Genomic DNA, 12,301 nt, shown 5'->3' with positions numbered 1-12,301 from the left:
TCTGCCATACCAGATGCCAGGTAACTGCACTAACAAATGTGCAGCAATAACTGTATCTCATTATTAGAAAATAGCAGCCTGGTTTTGTACCTTGCAAAACCAGCACTATAAACTGATTAAAGCTGACACTGAAAGCATATGCCAGAGAAAGGGCTTGTTTTGAATTTTCATAGTGATAAATTTATATTTTAAGTGCAGATCTCAGCAGTGCCTTTGCAGCTGTATCGTATTGATGAGAACAGAACCATTTTATAAAAATGTATTTTTCTTCTAGAGACATATCTAAAGCAGTCTTTTGCTGGAAAAGCTATTTCCTTCATGTGAAGATTTAGGCAACATCTACAAGTACCCTGAAGTTTGTGTTTGCAAACAGTGCAGGAGAGATAACTGAAGTTCCATCCACTGATTCACCAGACAGGAGTCCTGTGCAGAAATCCTCTTCCGATAGCATGTAGAGTAGCAATTCAGAGAAATCTGCTTTGTGATTTAAAGCACCTATGAAGTTACATACAAAGTTTTTCCCCAAACATTCCAAGACCATTCCCTTCTTTGCTGGCCAAACACTCTTCAGATGAACTCACAGCTACTAAGATAATATAGTCAAGAGGTGAAGTAACCACTGCAGCTTTCTTACTCATTAAAATCACATCTAAATAGGACTGGGAGGAAAAAAACCAGCATGCTAGACATTACAATTAATTATCTTAGTTTTATTAAGGCACAAAAGTAGTTACTTTACATATTAAAGCCATACATCGTAACTTGATCATAAAGGATCTAAAGGATATTATTTTTGTTTGACAAGTGTAGATTTACCCTTCCACCAACTGTAAAATTTTGTATTAAAATACAACCTGTATACATTTCTTTTGATACATTTTTATTATAGAACTGTTGGTGTTATTGTAGTACAATTTTTGGTTAAGATCTTACATGGGCGGTGATTTCTGTTTTGATTGCCTATCAAGAATTCATCATTAATACAGGCTAACAGTGGGAGGTCCTGGGAGTTAGAAGCTCAATGGAGAAAAGTTTTAAGATTGCTCAACACTTTGAAGTTATGGGGACATCCAGCTGTGCTCTGTGATATTGCAAGACTCGGATGGATATATGGAAAAAGATTCAAATACCTTTTCAGAGGTACCAAGAACACACACAAGTAAAACAGAAGACAATCATTGGGACCCTAAGAAGGGCAGTACATCTCTACCTAACTTCTGTCACTCTCTCCTTGTCCTCCCCATCCCCCATGCACACTTCTATGTTTCTTTTCTCTTTTTCCTCTTTGCCTCTTTTACTATTAAATAAAATATATAAATTTTTTTACACCAACATTTAACCTCGTTTGGTTTTAGTCATGTCTTTTGAATATATTTTGAACCTTCAAAGTTCTTTCCATTTGATATATAGAGACGTAGTTTTCTTTGCTCTTCTGGGTTTAAACCAGATCGTAACAGCCTGGAATATGATTTTGATACAGCATTAGCTAAAAAGCAAAATATTTCAAATCACTGTAGAGCATATCACTGTGGTGTTATACGCAGGGAAAAAAAATACAGATACGATACTATTCAAAATACCATACTGTAAATTCTAGGCATAAGCAAAAGCTTTAGAGCCTGGAGCAAACCCTGTTTTTTGGTTACGTTCAGAATAAAATCCCCGAACTCAGACTCTGTTACGTCCTCATGAAGAAGGGGGAAGTGGCTGGTTTGTCGTGCAGTTCTCTTTAAAGAAGTCAAATTTGGACTTCGAGGTATAAACCACGGGGGTGGAGAGGGAGCCTGTAGGAAGCAGCTTCAGCTGCCTCAGGGCTACCTTGCCCAGGGGCCCCTTCCCCCCGCCTCGCAATCCTCCACGCTGTGCAGGAGCAGCGTCTCTTTCCACGGGGTGCCGAGAGCGGCACGGAGAGCCCGCAGGTGGATCGTTTGCTCCCGAGAGGCCGAGCAGCTGGAGTGTCCCCCGTGCCACGGAGCGCCCTCGTGCCGGGCTTGCCGCCCCTCTCCTACTCCTGGGAGGGCCGGGTCTGCCGCGGGAAGCGGCCCCGCAACCCGCCCGGCCCCGGCCGCTCTCCGCCGCCCCGCCCCGCTCTGGGCCCGCTCAGGGCCCGGGCGTGGAGCGGAGCGTAGGGGCGGAGACGGAGCCGCTCCTCCCGCCGGGTGAGGGAGCTGCGGCCGCTGCCTCGGCGCGGCGGGAAGCCGCGGGAAGGAGCGGCCCCGCTGCAGGTACCGAGTGGGAGCGGGGCGGCCGCGGAGCGCTGCCCGCCTCGCCTGGCGGGTGGGGTGCTGGGGGCGCAGGGCATCCCTCGCTGCCCGGCGTGGAGCGGGACGGGACGCGCTTGGGGCAGTTCCCGCCTTCAAAACTTGCCGCGCTGGAGGCGGCCGGAGCGGGAGGCTCTGGTGAGGCGCTGCGGCAGCCGCCTGCCCTCATCGCCTGCACACCAAGGGAAGTGAGAGCTCCCCGCGTTCGCTTCTCGCACTATCGGGAGGAGCGCTCCGCCCGCTCCCCGCCCACCCCGGCGGGAGGGCGGCAGCGGCTGGCGGGGGCGGGGCGGGCTGGGTTGGCGGGAGCCGTCACTGAGGGGCGGGGGGGGCTCGGCCGGGCCCCGGTGCCCGGCGCGGTCCCGGAGAGCGGCGGGGCGTGGGTGCAGCCCTGACGAGGTTTCCCTGCCCGAGCTCAGGAGCCGGGCTCCGCCCCGCCTGGCTCCGCGATGGGCTTTTCCTAGGGAAAGACGAAGTTTCCCGCCCGGCGCGCGGCCGTACCGGGAAGCGCCGCTGTGTGACCGTCTCCCCGCGCCCGTTGCCCTCCCCCGCGCAGGGAGGGACGCCATGGTGCTGAGCGCGGACCAGGTGAGCCTCATCGGGCAGGTGTTCGAGTCCTACGTGCTGGAGCACCACAGGGACGAAATCCTGAGCATCCTGAGGGAGGCGGACGACCAGGCGCACTACCCGGTCGTCGTCGACGCTTTGACGCTCTTTGAGACCAACATGGAGATCGGGGAGTATTTCAACGCCTTCCCCAGCGAGGTGCTCCCGATTTTCGACAGCGCGCTGCGGCGCGCTGCGCTGGCAGCGCTGCAGGACAGCGCGGACCCGGCACAGCTCAGCCTCAAGCAGAACCTCCACGCCAGGGTCTCGGGTGAGTGGTGGGGCGGGGGCTGCAGCGAGCTGCACCTCCCCGCCAAGAATGCCAACATTTCTTGGCTCTTTAGGGAAACTGCCAAAATTTCCTTACTGTGTAACAAACTATTGGGGCGCCATGGAACGAGCAAGTTTAATTCTTGCCGTTTGAAGCAGACGGCATCCTTAGTGTTTATTAAGCAGCAGAGGACACGTGCAAATACGTGGATGTGTGTAGACCAACTCCTAAAAAAAAAGCTGTGGCCATCCCCGCTGGCCTGTGTTTAATGGTTGGTGTCTCTTGCTGGCTTACACTAAAGCCTTTCCAGGGCAAAGAGTCCTCATAGCAGCAGCTGGTCTTACATTATTTCTTTTAGACAGAAGGTGTAGAGAGAAGAAAAAGAAAAAAGGAAAAAAAAGTCCTGGGAAAAAAGTTTAAGGGAAAGAAAAATAGTTCCTAAGTTTTACCGCAGGTTGATTTCCATACCATGCCAGTTGCCGCTCGGTCCTTATTGGCTCCAGCCATCTTGCAGAAGAGGCAAATTCTAAATTTTGAGTTGTCTTGTAACAGTTTTAACTGAAACTGTTGAATTTTATGCTTAACTGTTTTAAAATTGCTTGTCATAAAATTGGAATGAACTGTTGGAAGGCGTGATCAATAATGGAGGATTCAGTAATTTTTTCACTGCCAGATGATATATCATTATTCCTTATTATTGGGAATTTTTTAGTAGCTTTGAGGTTTGGTAAATGTGGAGTGCAGGTTCTGAGGTTGAAATGTCTTTTTTGCCTGTTGTGGTAAACTGGGTCAGCAGTGGCATCCCTTCTGGTCATTTCTGATCATGACAATTTGGAGCAATAGTCTGCAAAGCCAAGAGCTGGCAGCTTGTGTTTCCCTCCCCTGCCCTGTTGTGGATTGGCTTGTGATCATTCAGTCTTTTGGCAGCTTGAATTTCGATAAATCACAGTTGTTAAATAGGCCTGTGTTTCATTCCAGTGAGTTTCCATAAAAACGTTGTAATGACAATGATGCATACATCAGAAATATATTTAGCCTGTGGTGTTCAGGTCCTGAGGAGCTTGTACACAGCTGCTGAGTATGTGAGGTAAAAGGATGGCCTCTTGCACTGTACTGAAATTTGACCTCAGGCACCTTCCTGTACCTGTGAAAGCAGAAATGAGGTAAAACTTTCCTCCTAGTGTTCTGAGATGTATTTACATCATTCAGGGCTTCAGCATGAAAAAAAACTCCAAGTATGATTATTTGAAAAGCTGCCAGGAAGTATTATAAGGAATACAGCAAGGAGAGGTGATCTCTGTATGAGTAGTGGTGTCTTTAAGACATTCCTTTTCCTCTTATCAGCTTCTTGCTGGAGCTGATCATACCTCCCATAGTGATGTTTTGTCTAAATATACCCTTATCAATCTCCGGCAAAATTAGCCCCCTTGATCCAATAGTTTTAATAACTGATAAAAGCAGGCCTGACTGATCATTGGTAGAAGAATTCAGTCAGCAGACTCACAGATAATTCCGTCCGTAAGCTGGAGAGAAATTGGTGAAGAACAGGAGGAGTTATCCTTGAGAGGTCCAGCTAGATCATAGTAGCATGTGTCCACAGAATTTGGTTAATGTTCTGCACCACCAAAAGGCTCACTGCAGAAGAAACAAAATAAATAACCTAAATTCTCTATAGCCTTTTTTCCACCCAAAGTTTCCCATGATGCTGTTACCTTTTAAGTTGGTGCTGAGTTCTGATTACCTTCAGGATTCTCATCTTGGAGTGCCACCTCCCATTCCCATGTCAGATAAGGAGGGAATGAGAAGGTGGTGCACTATTCTTGGTGGGAGCAGCAGGCCTAACTACCACGAGTATGGGTGATGATATCTGTGTGTCAGGCTTGGAATTAAGGGAGGAAAAGTGATTTTGCATACACCAGATGTAAGAAACAAGCTCAGCACCTTCTACCAATATGGACAGGGCATCTAGGGATTCAAAAAAGGATGGAAGGATATGTGTGGATATGCAGTAATTAATAATGGATGGTTACCCTGAGTTTACTGAAAAAAGTAAAAATTCTTTATCTGAATTTTAGCATTGTAGGAATTTGATTGTATAGCTACTACTTTTTCTACAATTCCATTACATGATTTTTCCTTATTTATCATTAGCCTGAGCACCACTGTGTTTGTCACTGAAGTCCAAGCTGCTTCTGATATTTTCAATAGCTTTTTGGTGACTAATACAGTAATGTTGATTCAAAGAGGCACATACTCAATTAAAGAGTTTGTCAAGCAGTCTAGTGTGATCAGAATGAAGGCTCTTTTTGTCACATTTAGACTCTTGTCTCTTCAAAATTCACAGAGGTGATCATCATATATCCTGACAACAGTGCTGCAGCTCTCTCTAGTGTAAGAAGTGATGCATTTGCAAAGCTTTTTCAGGAGCAGCAATACTGAACTAAGAAAAAAAAAAGCCAAAACAGGTGGAGAAATAACGGATTTTTTCCCCCTGAACTGACTAGAAATGCAAATCTGTGGTAGAATGAAAATTTCAACAGGCTCAGTAGAACATTTAAATAGCTTTATTAGAATCAAACAGAAAACATTGTTTGCACTTTTACAAAATACTTCCTTTTCCTGATTATTTAATTCTACTTTTTCTACTTTATTCTCTTACCTTTTAAAATTACTTCAATAGTTAAAAATATTTTCTTTGAACAAAAGCAGAAGGTCAAGTGTTGCTTAAAAGAATCAAACCAGAATGTTTCCGCATGTCTGAAATAAGGAATTTGGGTTTGAAAACACTGAAATAAATATGACCTTTTTTTTTTCCTTTTTTTAGCCAAAGTCACTGAGAAGATTTGACCTAAATGCACAAATAGTTTTGGTCCCCTTAGAAACATTGTTTCCTAGCAGATTTGTAGTTTTACATTTCTGTAGAAAATATTCTAAAATATTTTGGAAATAAAAATAAGAAATTAAGTTTATAATTATTCATATCTTGTAGCTCATTACTAATTTCTGAGTAGGCAATATTTTTCTCAAGTGAGCATTTCAAGACCATTTACTTTTATAAGAACTTTGTAGGTTGTTGAGATTAATCTTCCTGAGGATTTCAGCCACTCTGGTGCCAAGTGATGGGTGAACTCTGGAGCCTGATCAGCACACGACTGAACTGGCTGCTGGGGTGGAATTAAGGGAGAGAAGTGGAAAGTGTCCTGTCACTATGCATTTGAATATACAAGTGATTTTGCTTTGGCTGTGTTCATAACCCCTTTACATTCTTTTTATGCTATCTTCCTTGTGCTCGAGGTTTACTGGTACGCAATGTGGATTTAAGGTCAAATGCTCTCCGACTATGAGTTTGCCTGGACTTGAGAATTCACACAAGATTAGGAGCTACACCTGTTTAACTGTGGGAATAACATTGGACATTAAGTTGCGTAACTAAAAATTTGTCATTCAGATAAACCAGTTGTAGAATAAATGGCATCTGCAAAAAGAACATCTAAATTAATACAGATATGAGAACGTCAGGATCTGTTTCCATGAATGGAAACTGTTCATGACTATTCACCCCTTGGCAAGAGTGGGAGAGTAAACTGGCAGCATTTTCAGCTAGTGCTCAGTGTCTGATGATTTTCACCATCTGAGGACAGTGAATCAGATTTATGGTGCAACAGATGAATAGTTGAATCATGTTTATGGAACACTAATAACAATGGCTACTGTTTATATGCCTGGCATGTTTTCTGTTTAACTGCATTGTAAGTCCTTGTTTGATAAGCATAGCCTTATGCTGCACATATTTCTGTGTAACAGGTTTGCCTGTTTGCCCAGAGCTGACTCGAGAGCACATTCCTAAATCCAAGGATGTGGGACACTTTTTGTCTGTTACTGGGACTGTCATACGTACCAGTTCGGTGAAGGTTTTGGAGTTTGAGCGGAGTTACATCTGCAACAAGTGCAAGCAGGTGTTTGTTGTCAAGGCTGACTTTGAGCAGTACTACGCGTTCTGTCGGCCAGCAGCCTGTCTCAATGAAGAAGGCTGCAACTCAACCAAGTTCACATGTCTCTCTGGAACAACCTCTTCTCCTACCTGCTGCAGGGACTATCAAGAAATCAAAATTCAAGAACAGGTAAGGAAAAAAAAAACCAGACAAAAGGGGAAGGTATTAAAGTATAGATGTCTACTGTTGTTTAATACAAATGCCTGAGACAACTGAAAGAAGCCAGGTAACCCATTGGTCAGAGATTTCCTGTCAAAGAGTTAAAATTTAAAGCCAACATGTAGACCATATTTCTCTTACTGGGTAATACCATTCAATATTGTACAAAACACCAGCAGTCAGTGAATAGATGAAATTTCCATAGATGAAATTCCATTCCACATTGAATCCCTGTAACACCAAGTGTGCATTTTTTCTCTAAGCACTTCCTGTGCATGATGCTGATGTTCAACACTGGTTCTGAGGACTAAAGCTAGCCCAGTGTTGGCCAGGGCCAGCTCTAACTGTGCAGTGTGGTCAGTATGTTGTGTCTGCAAGTGTTCTTCCCTTCAGCCAATATTGAACTCAACAATTATTGCATATGTGATCCTTACAGAACCTGCATACAGAATTTGCATTTGTTTTCTAATGGTAGCCCTAGGTGGAAGTACAGACAAGGTGGAAGAGAAGTGTGTGAAGTTAGAAATTTAGGTCTTAGCATTTCAGAATACCAAAAGAATTAAGGGAATAAACTTTCTAGGAAATAAGTCCTATATTGCATGAATATCTAATGATTGTTTCTGACATATGGGAAATCTCTATAACTTAAATTTTGTTATACTGTGTGACACACAGGTCTCGCTGGTAGGAAGAATTTTCAGCAACATGGGCTTGTTAAAAACAGTGAAGTTAAACTAGGACTGAATTTCCCTTGTGTTTCCTACTGAGCTCTGCAAATAACTGTGCATGTGCCATCAGTACTGACAGTGATGTGAACTGCCTGTGGCCATTTAGATAATACACAAGGGTGAATTAACCTTCCTAGGCACCAGAGAGTGAATACATTTAGAAATCTAGCATGTATGACCTGGGCTGCAGAATGAAAAGTTGTTGTTTTTGTGCAGTGGATACTCTCAAAACTATTGCAAGCTCTAAGTGTAAACAGAAAAATTGCTGATTGGAAATGGACTGTGACAATATTGCACAGACTTTACCCTGGAGAAAAGAAAAAGAATTACAGGAGTTACTGGCACATTTCTCAATTTATATTTGGAGTTTCCTTCTTTTGATTTAATCCTTGACACTTAGGTGTAAACTTAATCTCAAACTGTCAAGTCGTGGTTAAATACCAGAAAATACAGAGAATCACTCAGTATCTACTTCAATGAAGCATTATCTAACCCATGCACATGCTTCAGTACCCAAAGTCAACTTTACATATCAAAGAAGTATCTAGTAATACCTCAAATTATAATAAAAAAAAATATCAGGTCTTTCAAATGACCTCTTTTTAGTCAGCTTTCTTCAGCAAGATATTGAAATCACACAAGATTTCCCAGCACTGAGCACCTTCTGCTAATTTAATACTCAATCCCATTTCCATTATTATCAGTATTAAACTTTCTTTGTTAAGTTCAGGGCAGCATTGGCATCCTTACTATTAAGTTTTGTGATAAAAAGCAAGAACTGACCTTAGTTCCAGGAAAGGACTGTAGGCCAGAGCAGCTGTAAATTAAAGGCTTTTGAAAGATGCAGTTCTTAAGAAGTGCTTTTCCTTCCCATCCCCTAGGTTCAGAGGCTGTCTGTTGGAAGCATCCCTCGTTGCATGGTGGTTGTTCTGGAAGATGACTTGGTGGACAGTTGCAAGTCTGGTGAGGATATAGCATAAATTACCTATGTTTGTACCCACAAGCATTTTTAATTTTCCATTTGAGATGAATCTCTGTCAGGTGGCTGTCAGTGCTGGGGTCGCCTCGAATTAGGTGTGTTAATCTGTCACATTGCTGCTTCAGGCTGAATATTAGCGTGGCAGCTGATGACCATTCTAGTAAATGTAATGCACCCCATGTCAGGTTACATCTTGACTGTTTGACAGATCAGTTTCAATAAGTAATGTGTTGTGACATACAGAAAGTACATTAAACCTTGTTAGGGTAGAACCTCCCCTGGAGCTTGGGTCGCACGGCGTGAGGTGCCCCTTCATAGGTTCAGAGAGCCAGGAAACCTGACTTCCTATCTAAGGAGTACTGCAGGTAGAAAAAGCTGCTTGGCATTCAAAGAAGCAGCTCATTGGCAGGAGGATGAATGATGAGTGGACTGAAAATTCTCAGATAGGCACATTTCCACAAGAAATTAACTTGTCGTTGTACTTTCTCAGAAGAACACTCTACTCAGAATGTTAACAAGTGATTCTGCGGTTCATCACAAAAGTTACCAGAAACCAAATAAGTCTTGACTAATTTTTTTTGTATAATCAATCTAATTGAAAGAGCTTCTACAGTTCACCAGGAATTCCTCTCTTCTAAAAGAGGAAACAAGCAGAGGTATATCTTTAAGAATTCACTTCCCTTAAACAGAAGTGGAAAGACATAACTTCCTACCACAGACTTTAGCAATCTACCTTATCTTTGTTTTAGACTTACAGTAGTAACTGCAGGAGGTTTTGCTTTTTGTTGTTAGGATTTTTTAACCTTGTTAACGATAACACAGGATCTAGATCACATTGTTGTACATTACAGCTAGCTGAAGTGTCTGCATGTCTCAAGTCAGTTGTTATTTTACTAATTTTTGTTGTTACCTCTAGGAGATGACATCACAGTGTATGGAGTGGTAATGCAGAGGTGGAAGCCTTTCCATGAGGGTGCACGCTGTGACTTGGAGCTTGTTTTAAAAGCCAACTATGTAAAAGTGAACAATGAGCAGCTAGCAGGGGTTGTAATTGATGAAGAAGTTCGCAATGAATTTGAAGACTTCTGGAAAAAGCATAAGAATGATCCCTTAGCAGGTTAGTAGTTGAAAGCTTTTAAGTAGGGCACTTGATTGGATAGAGATGAAATCAGGAGTGAAAATACAGTGACTGAACACATTTTCCCCCCATTATCCCATCTCATTACCCATCATCAAGAATATATTTTTTTCACTACAAGAATACAAAATTCTTACTTTAATATTACTGGGGTGAGGGCAGAAGTACCAAACCTACTGCATTGATCTTCATCCTCTGAGCTTTTTATTCAAGTCTTTTTTGGAACCTTTATTAACAAGAAATGAAAAGGGGAATGTAAGTATAGGAAGGAAAAAAAGAAATCTGTTTTATAATCAAGAAAGAAGAAAGATACTTCTCAGAAGAAATAGTGTGGACCAGATCTGCCTTTAGTCAGCACAGCTGTTGCCACTGGGGTGAGAGAGCTGACATGCTGCCCCTGCATCCCAAGTTAAGCTCTGAATCTTTACCATAGGGGTTAGCACATCACATCTTTAACATAACTCTTGGATGCCTAGTGTTGTAGATGTCCGACATCTACAACATGCCTAGTCCTTGAGTTAGATGCAGGGGAACCTTCCAATTCACAATGGCTTCCAGAACAGTCAGTGTTCAGTATGCTGGGTACTAAACACCATGGTCTACAGTCAGCCAACTTGGAATTACCAGTAGTTCTATCTGGAACTCTGTCCCTCTCCATAATGTGAGTGCCTTCTCCTCAACTCTGCAGAAGCTCAATGGACTCTTCAGGGTCTCCATCACTGAACTTTATTAGGCTGACAGTCTGTTTTGTAAAACCCTGGAAAAGGCTTAGTCTTTCTTCTTTAAAGACAAACAGGAGGAAAAGCAGGTGGGAGCCTCCCTCAAATGAGCTTGCTCTCAATAAGAAAGTGTAGATCATGTCAATGTTAGAGATTCTTCAGAACTGCATTTCCTAGAAAGCAATTAAATTGCTAGCTTCCTGCTGTTTGGAATGATAACATTTCTTCCTTCTGCTATTTGGAACAAGAATATTTCTTATCACTCTCGTTAGAACTGTTCAGAAAGTAACTCAGGATCTTCTTTGTAGGTGCCTTTTAATCTTTCATTCTCAGGACAAATTTTGGAAGCCTGCAGGGAGCAATGTAATTTTATCTAATATTACCCATTCTGAATAAATAAATTTGAAGTGGCTACAAGAAAATAGAGGTGGAAATGAGAAGGAGCCTGACTGCCCAAGGTATCTGTTTCAGTCTGTTTGTCTGAATTTGAGTTGAAATTGAGGGCAGAGATCAAATCGGACTAAGGAGTCTGAGGCCACAGAATGTATGTGTACCTGTACTGTTTTTCAAGTGGTAATGATAGCTACTACAGCATTTTATGTCAAGTCACTTAATGATGCTGTGGAGTTAAATCTTGAGCGGTGCATGGCTGAACAACGTTCTTAAAATTTCACTTTTGGATGGACAAAGATGTGTTAATTCCTTCAGAAGACCTCCAAATGAATCACCTACACCTTAAGTCATCCATTAGGTCCCTGTATTTTGCCAGTGCCATGTACTTGCATCTAAATTTAAAACATGAAGTTAAGCTCTCAAAATGGGTCACTCTCTTTTATTCCCTAGCAATGGAAGTAACACATGGCATATAACCTGAGACCCCTTATGTGCTGGTAGTGTCAGAATCTCAAAGGACAGAATTAATCCTGTTACATATCTTCCACACCATCAGCATTTTCAGAGCAGATTGAAATATTCTGCTGCTGGAAAGAGACTATGGTAGGGAGGAGGAGAGGGACCTGTGGCACTGAAGGATCAAAGGAGAAGGAAGGTAACAGTGAGAAAATGAGCACACTATGTGTGCACAGGTTTAAGGCAAAATAAGTGTTAGAAGTTTTCTTAAATGTACAACACACCAGTTTTCAAGGGGATATTTTGAAATCTGTAAACTTCTAGGTTTCATAGCTTCTACACTTGTAAATGTGGAACAAAAGAATTTGCATTATGGAATTTAATTCCTTAAATTGCAGTAGGGTTGGCTTTGTTGCTTATGATTGTGACTTACTTAACTTCTGTATCGTGAAGGAAGTTAGGATCAAACAACTGCTCTAGGTCCCATTTAAATTAAAAAAAAAAATTAGTATCTCCCACCTACCCTACTCTTCTTGCCCAAATTACTTGTCAGTGTATATGGGAGTCCATGGGAAACCAAGTTTTAACTCTGCTGAGTG

At 42.5% G+C, this 12,301-nt stretch overlaps 1 protein-coding gene and 1 long non-coding RNA gene across 2 annotated transcripts in view; both read left to right on the top strand.

The window, feature by feature from the left end:
* Positions 1-2,813: 2,813 nt before the first annotated feature.
* MCM9 (minichromosome maintenance 9 homologous recombination repair factor) overlaps positions 2,814-12,301 on the top strand; it is a 47,980-nt gene continuing 38,492 nt past the window's right edge. The window contains exons 1-4 of the mRNA XM_068184331.1: positions 2,814-3,138; positions 6,943-7,259; positions 8,899-8,980; positions 9,913-10,113. Coding sequence (XP_068040432.1) covers positions 2,829-3,138; positions 6,943-7,259; positions 8,899-8,980; positions 9,913-10,113 — 910 coding nt within the window. The 5' untranslated portion in view covers positions 2,814-2,828. The remainder of the gene's footprint in view (positions 3,139-6,942; positions 7,260-8,898; positions 8,981-9,912; positions 10,114-12,301) is intronic.
* Positions 10,136-12,184, top strand: LOC137470729 (uncharacterized). The gene is made up of 2 exons (XR_010997223.1): positions 10,136-10,611; positions 10,645-12,184. It is a non-coding gene; the product is annotated as an uncharacterized lncRNA (long non-coding RNA).

The sequence above is a fragment of the Anomalospiza imberbis genome, chromosome 3 (assembly GCF_031753505.1).
Source record: "Anomalospiza imberbis isolate Cuckoo-Finch-1a 21T00152 chromosome 3, ASM3175350v1, whole genome shotgun sequence".
Lineage (NCBI taxonomy): Eukaryota > Metazoa > Chordata > Aves > Passeriformes > Viduidae > Anomalospiza > Anomalospiza imberbis.
The sequence above is the reverse complement of the archived record's forward strand: the minus strand, read 5'-3'. Positions and strand labels throughout refer to the sequence as shown.